General features: G+C 45.9%; 1 protein-coding gene across 3 annotated transcripts in view; it reads left to right on the forward strand.

Annotated features, from left to right (window-relative positions):
- The first annotated feature begins 1542 nt into the window (after positions 1–1542).
- The window catches only part of LOC119452977 (uncharacterized), a 31103-nt gene continuing 17425 nt past the window's right edge, over positions 1543–15220 (forward strand). Inside the window, exons 1-3 of one of the 3 annotated variants that reach the window (XM_049667454.1) lie at positions 1543–1596; positions 7035–7199; positions 9091–9480. In XM_049667454.1, the coding sequence (XP_049523411.1) occupies positions 7151–7199; positions 9091–9480 (439 nt within the window). In that variant the 5' untranslated portion in view covers positions 1543–1596; positions 7035–7150. Of the gene's footprint in view, positions 1597–6919; positions 6937–7034; positions 7200–9090; positions 9481–15220 lie in introns of those variants that run through there. The other 2 variants (XM_049667453.1, XM_049667455.1) reach the window with 2 other exon arrangements.

Consider the following 15220-nt stretch of genomic DNA (forward strand, 5'->3'; position numbering starts at 1 on the left):
GACGTTTTTCCAGATGCAATATAAGTAGTTTTATATTAAAATGTGAAGGCCCTGGCACCCTTTTTTGTTATTTCATTAATTATTTGCTATCGCCCCGACGCTCGCAAGTCTGGTAGAAATGCTGGAAAAGGGGTTTGTGTTTGAGTTTTCTCGTACATTCAAATTACAATCCGACGCCGACAGGTAAACAATCAGACGGCGAATCAGACGGCGAATCCAACGCCGAATGGTAAAGTCGTACTTTACCATTTTTCTGACGGATTTCACTATGAGAAATTCAATTTTTGTTCACTAAAACCTTGCACCACGTGGAGGGCCTGGCTGTGGAGGGCCGTTGATGTGGTTCGATGATTTTCTCCACCACCCGCGATCACACGCCGGTTACCGACGCCGGATTTTCTGCGACACGGGGTCCTAAACGCTATCGCGTTAAAACTAAAGGCTGTGGTACAGATTGGTAGATGCGACATAACATTTTTTTTCTTTTCAATTCACGTTGAAGCCCAACTTTCACTTGTGTACGAAACAACTACACCCGATCTCCAACACCATGCTGTCTGAGCAAAGGAAGTGAGTAGGTTGTTAAATTTACATTCATAAAGAAAGATATTTCAAGCAAGTCGTTTTTCAAGCCGCTATTATTGAACCCACTTCTTCATTTATTTAGATTATTATAATCCTGTGAAACTTTAACGCATTTTTGCTTTTGATGGCGCACATCTCGAAACCTGTTCCATCCTCAGAATTGGTTTCAAGATGCATTCTTACCAGCTAAATTGGTAAATTGCAATATGGGCGGAAAATTTATTAGTTATCAACTGAATCCTTAATAATTTGTTAATTCATTTTTGGCAGCAGCAGCAAAAGCCGACAGTCATGCCCAACGCCACTTTGTAGATACAGAATGTGGAGATTAAATGCCTTCCACGGTCTGACAACGAAAACGTGCAGGATGTCCTAAAGAAGCTTGGCAATGCTGTTTCGGAACTTATCTATGTGGCTGATATAGCCATGTGTGCGCGTATTTTTACTTATGTTGCACTGCCTATTTGTAGTTTCAATTGTTGTTTCACTTGGTATACCAGATAATTTATTAACCATGTAAAAGTCTTCCGTGTGGATGGATGTCCGCGACCCCGAACACAGTGCGGTCGTGTTACACTGGGATGAAACCTGTTGTATGTACGGGCCTCCAGGTATCCTTAACGCTATCAGCGACATCTTCTGTCGCCTGGTTGACACCCCCCCCCCCCCCCCCCAATTTGTTGGAAAATAAATGAAATGGAAGTGAATTGAATTGAACCGAATGCCGTTTAGATTCCCAAGCTTCGTCAAGGTGGGCAATTATGAAGAATACCAACAACTGACTTTCTTACGAATATACGAGGTGCACAAAGTGACCTTGACACACGCCCGCGAATGCACCGGAGAGCTTGGTCGGTTGCGACTGCTTCCGCAAAGATAGCCAGCTCCGCTCTGCATCCGGAAAGAGCCCGTGTCGCCCGGCGCAGCACATGTACGGGGAAAGCTTCAGTCGTCTACACGGAAGAGCACGTGGCGGGTCGGCTGTTCGTCTGCGCCGGTGCTGTAACAAAGGTACCGCGACAGATTCCACAGATATTTATTTTCCATAACAATTGTCTGTTAATTGAGTAGGCAGCTTTGCTAATAATACCTCTGCGTCGTCGCCTGCTCTTACGATGTGTACTGTCAGCACGGGCCTGACTCTCGAACGGAACAGCGTCTATTGCATTGTCAGTCAATGTTTTTTTTTTTTTTTTTTTGAATATACAACAGAAACAATTGCCAAATTGGGCCGATGCGTGTACCGTTCCAGCGTTTGAAGACAATTTTTTTTGTAACAGAGACTACGCCGTGGTGAAAAAACAAACAAAAAAACCTCTACATGATACGGGCCCTTTGGCTGGGATTTGTTTGACCTGATGCGCACCAAGTATAAGTCCGGGTGTGCAATTACAGAAATTGGTCCGGTGCAAAAAAATAATAATAATTGTGGCATAAAGCATCGAAACAGCAGAACAGCAAAACATGCACTTTTCACTGTAAACGGGCATAATATTGTAAGTTATACCTCCGTCGCGCTAAGACTTCGTGCCCTTGAAGGCGGTCGTGGGCCCATTGGCAGAGCTGAAGTTATAATGTAAATAGTTAAATTGTGACGAAATGAATCAGAAGCATGAAATTAACTTGAAATTTAGTCATTAGAATTATCAAGCAACTGCTCTGGTGTTTTTTTTAAGGCGTTGTCGTGGCTAGTTGGTTAGGTTCCATACATGAAAAGGGCCGAAAAAACACATGGAGAAGGGTGAAGAAAGCACGAAGGCTGATGTCGAGCATCGTTCATTTCTGACGAGCTGCTTACAGTCTGATATATCATTATGTGACATTCGAGATACTCACGCGAACTTGGATTGCGTTTATTTATTTATTTATTTATTTATTTATTTATTTATTTATTTATTTATTTATTTATTTATTTATTCATTCATTCATTCATTCATTCATTCATTCATTCATTCATTCATTCATTCATTCATTCATTCATTCATTCATTCATTCATTCATTCATTCATTTAGTACATGCATACTGCTGAACGATATGTGGTCCAAGCAGGACAGGCAGCGTAACAAGGTGAAAATATGTACAAAATACCGTTGAAAAGATGACACCAATACATTGTACATAAAGCATAAACAAGTTTCTATTCTACATATAATTAGTAAGGCTCAGGCAGTTCCACTCAGATATAGTGCGTCGAAAGAATTAAATCTGAAAAATGTTAGTTTTAGGGAAATACCGAGCTATAGAACGGGCTCGATGATGTCGTGTATGCTCCGTGGCCAGAGGGGATTAATATATTCCGGGGTCAGTGTCTAGCTTATGCTTAATGAGCAAATACAGACAGTTTAGACGGTTTTTCGTTCTTTGTAGTTCAAGTTTTGAATGTTATCAGGAGTTATAGGCTGAGTCAGCAAGATTAAACTTGGCATAAATATATCTTAACAGCTTTTCTTGGATAGCTTCAAGTTTTTTTTTTTTCTGTTAACTTTAGTCAATAGGTCCAATGGGTAATCTAGTTTGGGTCTTATATATGTTAAATAACTGAGAGGTTTAGGGCTCGAAGGGGAATAACTAAGCTTGCGCTACAAGAAGCACAACTTACGGAAGACAAAAGAACAGATGTTATCGATGTGCAGGATCCAAGAAAGACCACTACTCTTTGGTATGCGCTGATATATTGCAGCGGAGCTGTTAAAGTCGAACTTGGTCGGTGCGCAGCGATGTTCGCAGCATAGCCAAGTCGGTAGAGGGGCAAGTTTATAGCGAGATGGAAATCTCTGGAGAGGGAAGATTGATTTATTTATTTATTTATTTATTTATTTATTTATTTATTTATTTATTTATTTATTTATTTATTTATTAATTTATTTATTTATTTATTTATTTATTTATTTATTTATTTATTTATTTATTTATTTATTTATTTATTATATTGGCATGTGCTTCAGTCTTTACTGGCATTATAACAGGGGTTACACATCCTATAACATCGTGTAACTGACACTCAAGTCAAGCCCAAAAGGCGTGCTAAAAATCATCACTTAGATACGATATTGACATATGCAGGTGGAAGAACTTTCCAGTCTCTTATGGACCGAGGAAAAAATGAGTGACTCAAGGCGTCACCTCTAAATGTAAATTCATAAATTTGCAGATTATGATCTTTTCTTTGCGAGATATATGATGGCAGTCTAATATACGTTTCTCTTTCTAAACCTGTTTCAGCATAGTATATGCTGTGAAAAACATTTTAAACGAAGCCATTTTCTGCGGTCTTTTAAATCCTGCCATTTCACCTTGCGCTTAATCTCTGCCGTACTGAGCTTTTTCGTATAATTCTCTATTGCAAATCAAGCTGTCATATTTTAAACCTTTTCAAGTATGTCAACTAACTCACTAGTACGGAGATCCCAGCAAACACAGGCGTATTCGAGAAACGAACGAGCATGGGCGAAATAAAGCTGCTTTTTGAGTTTTCCGGGTGGTGGACAAGAATTCACGCGTAAAAAGCCTAAACTATGCGCTGATTTATTCCTCATTTGGTTACCATATCTGTTCATTATAACTCTGACGTGTATATAACACCCAGGTATTTGTATTCCGTAAAGATGCGTAAAACTACTTTACTTTTAATTTATACGCGTATGACTGAAATGAGCGTTTCCTTGTAAAGGAAACACTTGTCCTTTCCCTTTTTTTGCGTTTGAGTGACATCTCCTATTTCGTGGACCAAGCTCACACTATATCCAAGTAACTCTGAAGGCTAACACTATCAGCTTCATTATTTGCGATTCTATACACCGCACAGTGATTTACGAGCATTGTACCCTAGTACGTGTAACACGCGAGCACCGTTTTCCTTTTTCAGGAGCCCATTGCCACCGACTAACCACCACTGTAACCAATGTAAAGTAGACGCTGCAGTGTGGAGCGGTCCCAATCTGTCATTCTTTCATTCAATCATCCATGTTTCCTGGATACAAATACAGATAATTTGTCGCACTTAAGTGCCAATTCGGGTTGTTGGTGACTCATTACGAGCAGTAGTCGTGGCCCGTTGCGGCCAAAGAGAATAGAGGTGACAGGACACATTAGCGTCGACTGTTTCATGCCACCTATTCCTTTGTCCTCGTCCGCTACGCTTTCTTCCCGTAAGGCGTGCCGCTTTGCATAACATTTAGAGTATAATTGTTCCCCAAAACACTCTCATTTATTTCCTTAAAACACAGTTGTTACAGAACTACTCGGTGAGCGGACATTTCTTACGGTTACTTTAAATCATTTCGTGGGGCCTAACATCTCAAAGCTAAACACACAGTCTGTGAGACGTCATGGGAGAGCAGAGGGAGAGGGCAGGAGCGCTCCCGATAACATGTGACAACCCGCAGCACTTGAACAAGCTCATTATTCAAAGCATACAACCGCTTTTACTTCCCGCACCCACCGGAATACGGCCGCCGGGGCTGGGAATCGAACGCAACACCTCGTGCTCACAAACAGAGCGCCAGAGCCACTGAGTCACCGCGGCCAGTACCTCTTACATTCTCATGCAAAGTAAAGAACAGCAAAAGTTCCCGCTTCCTTGCGTACCATAAGGCTTGCAGTGCTGCTGCAGTATAGGCGTGCCAGCCTAGCTCGTTTCTCGATGAGAATGTGGACGGCGAAACTGCCACCCATTGAGTTCGCGGCTGTCAGGAAACCCACCGTTCGCTCCGCTCAGCTCGTCCGAGCAACCGCCCGCGACTGGCCTGGATGCGATGCAAATTATCGGCCGCCCAAAGTTCGCCGTCACAGCAGGTGTTGCGAAACTCATCTCCGATATCGCAGTATAGGGCATTGCCGATTTTCGGGAGCTGGCGCAAGCTGAAGGCTGCTGCGCGCGAACATATAATAGGTAAACAATGTTGCCTGACGTCAACAGACCACGTGACCGGTAGTTGTGTGCCTCGCAGACGATGACGCGACCATGACTGCATCTTCGATTGCAGGCCGGTGAGCACACGGGCTGCTTGAAACGCGAGGCCGAGATTGTGGAGGTATTGAGTTCGCGTGATTAAAGGGCTCTGCAGACTAAAGTGTGGCAGGCCACACCAGTGCGATCTTCCAGCCGCGATGTACTTGTGACTTTGCCTTTCTTTATGATACTATTACCATTTGAACGCCTTGCAACGTGTTGCCAGAGTGTTTGCAACACCCCCAATGTAAGTTGTTTTCCTCCTGTGCAGGGAGACCGGTTTCGAAGTGGGCAGGGTCCTGGAGAGATACCCGGGCAGTGCGAGCATTGCAGTCCGCATTGATCTCCGACAAAAATTGAGAAGAAAAAAAAAAGAAAAAAAAAAACAAGATTGAGTCAGCACCGTGGGCATTTGCCCTCTAATTCCAGTGAAAGTGCAACAATATGCCAATATGTGGTTAAGCAAAATGTCCTATAACATAACGTGGAAACAATATCAGCAACCAAGAATCCTGTAAATGTTTCTCTCGTAAATGTTTTACGTTTATTTAGCCAAATAAATGGAGAGTTTCAGTTATCACCGGCTGGGTGGTGGTGGTGGTGGTGCGTCTTTATTTAAGATTAAAATATATAGAGCCTCAGGTCGGTCACCATCTCCTATACCAGGGAACCAGGGCCAGATTCCAAGATATAGGAGAGGAGTGTAAGGTTTCTTGTGATTCGAAGTGGAGCCAAAGTTTGTCTTTTCTCAATGAGTCCAAGTCCGGATTAGTCGGGCTCAGTTTTATTCCTGGTAAGGCTGAGTACTAGCGAGCTAGGTGGAGTCTCGTTACGGTCAATGTAAGCGAGTGAGTGCCAAGTTAAAGCATATTCTCTGTGCGAGTCTGAGGGCCGTGTATTTTGGCAGCCTATGCAAGGACATAAATAATACGCGTGCAGGTAACACAGAAAAAAAAATCTGTATAGTTTTAACTACGCAACAGAGAACCTAAGGCTGACTATAATGCCTTCTGCTTTGCTAAACTTTCGCAACATTTTTTCTCGCGTTTCTTTTCCTACAAACTCTAATCGCCGAGGCCTCCATGGTCTACATGATGTGTGGCTAGCTAAATATAAAGCCGTTTGACGACCATCTTGAGTTTTCCTCGTTCTCAGCTTGTAACCTGCTGCACTGCATTGCCCAACCCTTGTCGCCGTCGTTTTTGTTTCGATCAAGCAGCGAGCAAGCGTCAGGTCAAGGTCCACGCATCGCAACAGAAATTAGGGGCGAGTTGCCGGAAAGATGCAGGGAGGGCGGGCGTTGATTGTTTCGTGTGTATCCGACTTCCGCTATTTCTCTTTCCTTCCCTCGTCATATACCTCCCAACGTCCACGGGTCTTTCTTAACGCGGACGCTGAGGTCAGTCGAAGCGCCGGCCGTCCAGTGACGTCAGGAACACGAAGCTTCATTGAAATTCCGGTGGCATGGCTCCTTTCCTTTTTTTCTCTCGATCGCAGCGATCCGGGACCACCGCCCAAGCGAGAGCGATTCTCTACCGGTCTGCGGAACCGTGCAATCACTCGGCCAGTGGCCACCAGTTCGCGTCTACGGCTTCAGGTCGAACACCCGTGTCATGAAACGGCGCGTGCTTCTGCTTCTGCTGGCCTGTTGCACAGCTCGGGGTAAGTGGGAAGCATTTTTTTTTTTCAGCAGCCAGTTTTCGCGGGCCATATTTCAGTCAACCAAAAAGTTAGTTTCTAAATGAAATCCCCAATCGCGGAAGCCGTGTGCCAACGAAGGTGGAGTGCAAAACACCCGTGACATACTTCATTCTTCTTCATTCTGGGGTTTTACGTGCCAAAACCAGTTCTGATTATGAGGAACGCCGTAGTGGAGGGCTCCGGATTAATTTTGACCACCTGGGGTTCTTTAACGTGCACTACAACGCAAGCACACGGGCGTTTTTGCATTTCGCCTCCATTGAAATGCGGCCGCCGGGGCCGGGATTCGATCCCGCGATCTCGTGCTCAGCAGCGCAACGCCTTAGCTGACTGTGCCACCGCGGCGGGTCACCCGTGACATAGGGTATGCCGCTTCTTAAAAATATTATTGCGTCATATAGTGCATCCGGGGCGACGCGTTAAGGCACCTCTCATCACCCAGATGTAAATCATATTTACCATGTTAAACCTCTATGAATTGCCTTACCATATGATGGAACAGACAATGAAGCCAGGGAAAGTGGAAGCGACGACGGCCGCCACTACAGCTTAATGGGTAAAGCACCGCATGTAATATGGTTGGTGTGAGTTCGGCTAAGTCCCAGCTATTTTTTTCCTCCATTTTCATTTCCCTTTACCTCATTTTTTATTTTTACATTTAGCCATACCATACCAACCTTCCCGTATGCTTTCTGTGGCTTTACTGCCCCTACTTCCTAAGCTGACTGCAAAAAATAAAAAAGCGAATTCTTGGATCCCCCCTATTTATCTCGCTCATCCCATAAACTATGATTCAGGAAGCTATTCATTCATTAAGGCCGCCCAAATAAACAGCGTCAACATGCAAGTCTCGAACTGGCTATGAACGTTTTAAACGACGGGCTTCTAATCCTTGCAATGGACCGTTCGAAACACGCTCTGTTAAACGTAGTTCTAACTTCACTTACCCGTTAGGACTGAATATTGTTCAAGTTGGTAACGATCCATCTTCAACGGCACCACTTACGAAAGGAGCAAGCAAAATAACCACATCTGTCCTGTTTTCTTTTGCTTGTTTCTGCCCTAAGTTATGCTATTGAAGATGGTTCATTTACTCGGCTAACTACCCCCTCTAGTCATGTTCGAGTGCTGTGCTGAAAGCAATGCCAAGAAAGCTCCTCAATCATTTTATCGCCCCGTAGTTAAGGAATGTTGAGTCGATCTTCTCAAACGCCCTTTATATATATAAGGCGCGGTTTCGTTAAAAATGAGGAAAGTCGGTGTTCACGGTGGTGAAAACAGTGTATACCGTGATTGAAGGGACTGCAGGAGAAACCTATTTTAAATGTGTTAACAAATTATCCCTCTACATTACCAATGAAACTGCTATTATTGCGACAAGCGGCTCTGTAAGCCAGAAAAGACGCAGAAAGGAAAAACAGGTGGGGCCGCCGCCTTCATGTTCCCGCACCAATTCACCGTGACGTCATAGATAGGCCTACCTATTTTTTTTTTAATGGCTAAGAGTGCACTGCGTTGTATCTTAAAAGAGGCAAATACTGAACTTAGCAAGTTGCAAGAACTTTTACTGAGCCAAAACGGCCCTAATACACAAAAATACTTTGAAATCGTGACATCACAATGACGTGCTGTTGCTGACGTTTTGGCGCAAAAGAAATATATACCACTTTGAGCTTAATTTCCTGTTCTAAAATGAAGCTATTACTGCGAAATTGCCAAAAATAGATATTTCAAAGAATAATTTATCAGTCTAGAGTGATTTAGTGTATCTTTTTAGTGTCATTTTATTACCGTGCAGTTGAAACGCTATCCCTTTGAATGTGCCTGATCATGACAGTGCACGTTATTACAGCAGCTTCAGCAAGTGGAAAGCAGGGGCGGCAGCATGCCACCAAGTCAGAGCGCCATGGTGCATCTATCCGAAGCGATGATCCAGGAAAGGTTCCCGGCACAGAAACCGCAGCGCTTGGAAACCCAGCCGTTTCCAACCCCTTGGACGCCGAGAGTTCTAAACGACACGTGGACGTTCGACCTCTTCTAGGGCTAAATATCCCCCCAAACCAGGGTCGCTACAATTTCCCACAAGTCTTCGACCCAGGCTTCGGTCCGACGGCGCAGGTGGGAGGCCCTTTCGGTGTCGACTTCGACCAGAACCATGCCTTGTACCCAGATCGCATCGGGCGCCAGGATCCAGGAATCAATCAGAACTTCAGTCCGGGACCAAACCTCAACCAATTTCCAGGTCAGTACGGAAGCCTAAAGTCATACCCATGTGTGATTGCGCGACCGTGATTTCCGGTTTTCATAGCCGCTTGCATGATAACATAGAGTCATCTATGAGGCAGGGATAACATTAGTCCTTTCGTGTTGCGGTAACTGTCAGTGACTTACACGCAAGACTCTTGACTGCGCCTAAGTCTCGAAGCAGCTATGGTCTACTCTAAGTGGTTATGACGTGTTCTAAAATTATACATAGCTCCAGTATACGACGCACACTCGTCTCTTCCAGAAGCCCTGCAGAGAGTCGGCGCCAGCTTGGTTAACGTGAAACTTTCCTATAGAGCGGTCGCAACTTCTGTCGTACAACACTCCTAGTAGCACCGCTCTACTTACATACTTCGTCATTCTTGAAGGGGCCCTGAACCACCCCTCGGATTTGGTGAAATAACATAGTCCGCGGATAGCATATACGCTCCTGTGAACATCGCAGCCAAGTTTTGCTGTCGTACGTGGCGCGTGGAACTTGCAAGCGGAGCGCGAAGTCACCTTCCTCTTAAAGGCTCACGTTTCAATTCGTTTCAACCGAAGCCTCACTCTCTTTCGTGTGCTTCATTACGCAATAAAGCGCATTCCAATACGCGGCTGATATTGGTCGCTGCGGTCGGCTATACCGCGGCCGCCGCGGAGTGCTGACACGAGTCCACAGGCTGAGCGCACTGCGGCTCGCTGAGGACAACCGCGTTTGGCGTACGTTTGGCGTGTCGTAGGCGTCAAAATCGGAAGTCGTGGCGTCTACGTTAACATCCAAAATGAAATTTGAACTGCGCGCCACGGTGACATTTCGAAGGCGGAGCGTTGTGGCCCCGCCCCACACCGCCGTAGCCTTCGCAGTGCAAGGCATGAGGAAGGAAGGGGGAGCACAGCGGAGGCCATGTTTGATTGCCAGTAACTCCGCCTTTGCTGAACGCATTGAAGTACTTTTTGCGGCAAAGTATTTCTGAAATAGCCTATTTTCATTTCAAACGTCTTTCTTCCTATTTTCATTTCAAACGTTTTTCTCCATTTCGATAAAAAGTGGTTCAGGGCCCCTTTAAAGCGAAGTGTCAAACGAGGTGTCAAATCGTAGTGCCAGGTCTTCAGAAGCTCAAGCATATCATGGGTCCTTGCGAAGTCAGCTCGGGAACAACTGCAAGAACTCTTTTAGCCCCGCAATGAGGCGCATTTCCACGCGGAAACAGTAAAGTTGATAAGCAAAACGCAGCCTGCACTAGGCACAAATGCCATGTCTTCTGATGAGTGGGTAGATATCTGGTACTGGAATTGTAGGCTTGCAGGAGTAGATACTCTCATGTTTTCTCATCTTGACTTCATCAGCGACCGCAACGTGTTATTCAGAAGTGGGTATTCTCCGATACCCCATCAAAATAAAGTTCTCTCTCTCTCTGCTTTGCCGCATTCGATAAATAATTTGAGAATACAAATTAACTATTCTTGTCATTCACTACTGCATTTTATCAACGGTGTGTTGCAGAACCATGTTACAAGGAATACAATTGACTATGACAGTGCTTGCTGGTAAGCCAGCCTCAATAATGCATGTTTCCGTCTAGAGATGCGGCCTGTAAAGTTACCATGGTCGATCATGAAATCGTGCAGTGTCGCGAGCGCCATTGGACAAAATTGAGGTGTGTCCCGCACCTTCCAGGCTCCCTGACTTTTGATAGCCGGATGCACTTTGACACACTGCGAAACATGGTTTTAAGCTGTCTCAACTCCACATGGTGTTAGTGTTGTTGTTGTTGCCTTTAATCTCCTGGAAAAATGGGCCACTGAAGTAGGTCGACTATGCCGAAAATCAAAAATGAACCCGAGTGACTAAGAAATGTAAAAAAAAGAACTGGACTGTAGTGAAAAGGTAGGCAAAATTTATGTCTTTATCAGTTTTTTTTTCTTTAACACAGCCGCCTACTTAGCGGCATAAATGGAGCGTCGCGCATCATTAGACAAATAAAAAGTTAGTTTTATTGCGATAGCAATTATATGGACATTTCAACCGGATTTCTGCCATCGGCGTCGCCGTCGTCGTCACCGTCGCCGTCGCTGTGAGGTTTCGTATAAAGTTCAAGAGCGATAAAATCGTCGCCGCGCGCCGTATGCGCGAGTGAAAGCGCGCGGAGGACGCGCGCTATCACGGAGAGCGAACGCACGGCGGAAAGCAAACGCGACCGTCACGCCAAAAGCCGTGGGCGTATGGGAAAAAGGGAGGGAGGGAGGGAGGTGGAGCGACGCTGTGCTGCTTCACCAAATGCTCATCTTGCAACCGGGCGCAAGGGGAACTGGCCACTCAGTCTCCCACGCGAAAGCAAGAAAGCGGGAAGGCAGCGCGGGAGGGAGGGGGGGGGGGGGCAGCTTCTCCTCTGCCAGCAACTTCTCTGCACAACTCCTCTGCACTTTGCCCGGCGGTGACGTCGCCCGCACCGTCTCTTATCTCCACACGGCTCTGACCTTTGTATGCGCTGTACATTCGCCGCTCAGTTTCCGTTCAAGCGATAGACCCCGCGAACCTTCGCCCGCTGCGGCGGCTGCGCTTGCTGCCAGCGTTTTGATCTATACATGTTTGCTTGTGCGCGCTGTCACCACGCTTGTTAATTCAGTTAGTAAGCGAATGTGTCCAAGTTTATCCAGCCGATAAAACTACTATCCCTACTCCGAATAACTGTATACTAATTTGCTATAGCAATTGATGCTTCGCCTTTCGGGCGAAACTGCAACATTTCTCTTGAACAATGCTCCGGCAGATATTTGTGATAAGGACTATAAGTCCATCGATGATAGTCAGTTAAGCGATATAGCTTCACTTCATGAAGCTATATGAAGCTTCGTCCAAGTGGACAGCACGAGTGGTAAATGGGCGGGTTCCTTAGGCAGGGATAACCATTCTACTTATCCAAAGCTCACAACGGCGTTGACGTTCCAGCCGTATACCTATAAAAGTGGACACTCTCGGGCTTGTTCTGCTAATGCGCAACTAGCCGTATATTAAAGAGGACTCGGACGATACGTACGATGGATGAGCACGCGATGCTGCTGCTATTGTAGTAACTGCAGTAGTTGGATGTTCATGTAGAGAAAGATGAAATTGCTGCTAGCTGCCGGGAAACTGTTTAGCTTTGGCTGTGGACACCTGCGCGACGGCCGACGCAGAGAGATGAGAGTATGGGAGTAGAGAACAGGGAGAATGCATAGTAGAAAAGACAGAGTCGTATGAAGAAACTATACACTGACACGAAGGTGGACCGAACGCTTTAGGATTGTTGTGGTTGTTGTGTCCTCTGCGCTAGTGACACAGACAGTCGCATACAGGGGATCGGCCATGAATTCGGCGGTTTGCACAAAATGAGCGCTTTATATTGAAAGCGTGCGCACGACCGAACGTGAGTATGCGACCGTAAAATGTGACGATGATTATTATGTAGATGTGAAAGCAATGAAGTCCATACCTGGCGCTCACACTCTTTCCCCTGTCACGGGTGCAGTCGACCTGGCCGCAGTTTAAACGGTACCAGGCCGATGATGGTAAGGTTTGAGACGGCAGACACGAACTATCTGCATGCTGAGGCGACGGCGGCCAGTTGTAGCTAGAGCGGGGGTCATGTGATATTTGGGGGTGAAAATTTGGTAAATGATGATGTATGGCCCAATAAATCGAGAAAGAAATTTCCCAGACAACACACGGACGGGAGATGGAGTTTATATTAAAACTTCGTCGCCAGGGCGAAATGAAGCAACCCGGTGTCGATCATAATAGCGGCGTTTCCTACCTGCCCGGACGGTGTCAGTAATGGCTCGAGCTTGTGCGCGGGAGTTCATCATTCGGGAAGCAAACTGGTCCGAAAAAGAGGCGGTCGGAAGCACTGGAGAGGTAAGGGAGGTGGTGTCGAAGGTCGAGCACTACCATAGAAGAGGAAGAAGAGAGTGTAATCAGTGGTGCGTTGAACCGCAGTTAAAAGAGAAGGTGACGAATGGAAGAATGTAATCCCCAGTTAGTGTGGTGCGGGCCGATGTACGTAGAAATCACGTCTATAAGATAGTTCGGTGGAAATGTTCAGTAAGGCCATTTGTGTGTGGGTGATGCGCAGATGTCTTGTGCACGGTGTTCCTCTTGAGGAAGTACTTCACGGGTTCTTGAGGAAGTACTTCCTCAAGAACGTGTGACAGAAACGTCTTGACATGGTCGCTGAGAAGGATCCACAGAGATCCTTGGTACAAAAAAATGGCGTGAGAACTCGGCAAGCTCAGACGCACTGTTGGAGCAAAGAGGAGCAGTGTCTGTGTATCTGGTTAATTAGTACACTGCTGTAGCAATTCAACGTTAACCGGTAGGTGCTAGTGGCAAGGGACACTATACTAAATAATTGAAGCTAGCAAATTCGAAAGGCGCAGGTGGGGAGGAAATGGGCTGTAGTTCACCAGCGGGAGCTTATGTTCGGCGTTTTCGGTGCTGACAGGCGACACAAAACGCGATACATTTGTCGACACTGGTGGAGAGGCCCGCACAGAAGCAGCGGAGTTTGATACGCTCGTAGGTTTTATGGGAAATCAAGTGTCCAACCGTTTTAACGCGATAGCGTTAAGAGCCTCGTGTCGCAGCAAATGCGGCGTCAGCGTCAGTGTCGGTGTTCGTGGCCACGAAAATCATCCCGAACCACCCCGACCACGCGGGCCCTCCGCGTGGCGCAGAAAGAGACGCTGGTGAACTAATTGAATTTCTCAAAGTAAAATGCGTCACAAAAATTGTAAAGAACGACTTAACCACAACTCACAGATGTGATAGAGTCGGATTGTAATTTGAATATGGTATGATGAGCTTTATTCAGGTCCTGAAGATCAACCCTTAGGTTGACGCAGGCGGCTCCCACGTCGGGACAGTGGAAAACATAATTGTTACGCGGAAACTCAAACACAAACCCCTTTTCCAGCATTTCTACCATTCATACAGCGGCGCTCGCCGGTTGGTGTTCCTTGCAAAAACACCATCCAGATGGCGCTGGCCTCCTCGGCACCGGCGCGCCGAGGCGAAAGTACAGAAATACAATACAAACCTCTACAATACTTCTTACATTGTAGAGGTTTTGGCCCTTTATCAACGCATCAACGGCGACATGACGGAGACGATCACATCCGCCACATTCCAAAAGGCTTCGCTGCCTTGAATACCCTTAATGTACTGAGTGCGACTACCGTCCGCAATATTACCACCACATTTTAACGGTCTGGTCAACTACAGTCTTTTCACATTCCACGTTCATTTAGCGACACATATATATCCAGCAAGGGCGGCTTACAATGTCTGATCAGAAGCATCATACGCGAAGCGCTATATAAAATCCGCTGTTCATCGGCCTCTTGTCTTCAGTCTGATTCTTCCTAGCGGCATGAAGATCATCGAACAAGAATTGACGTCCACAAGCAATGGACGGTGTCTTCCTACGGTGTATCCCACAATGCTTCGTATATATGCCCATGTACGCCGAGATGACTGCACAGCTATCCCACGACTGTTCCCACCATCGATCTTTCGCCGCCTTGCGACCTCTGAAATATACCACTAATCTGTGAACTGAATGTTTGCAAAATCCTTCTAAACATCGTAAGAATTACACGTAAGCTTTAAATTCATAGATCACATTTGTGTGCTTGATATGCTCTAACAGATGCAGTGAAGTCAGCATTTGGTGCGTAGTTACGAGTGTGTGTTTTAT

The sequence above is a fragment of the Dermacentor silvarum genome, chromosome 5, assembly GCF_013339745.2.
Source record: "Dermacentor silvarum isolate Dsil-2018 chromosome 5, BIME_Dsil_1.4, whole genome shotgun sequence".
NCBI lineage: Eukaryota > Metazoa > Arthropoda > Arachnida > Ixodida > Ixodidae > Dermacentor > Dermacentor silvarum.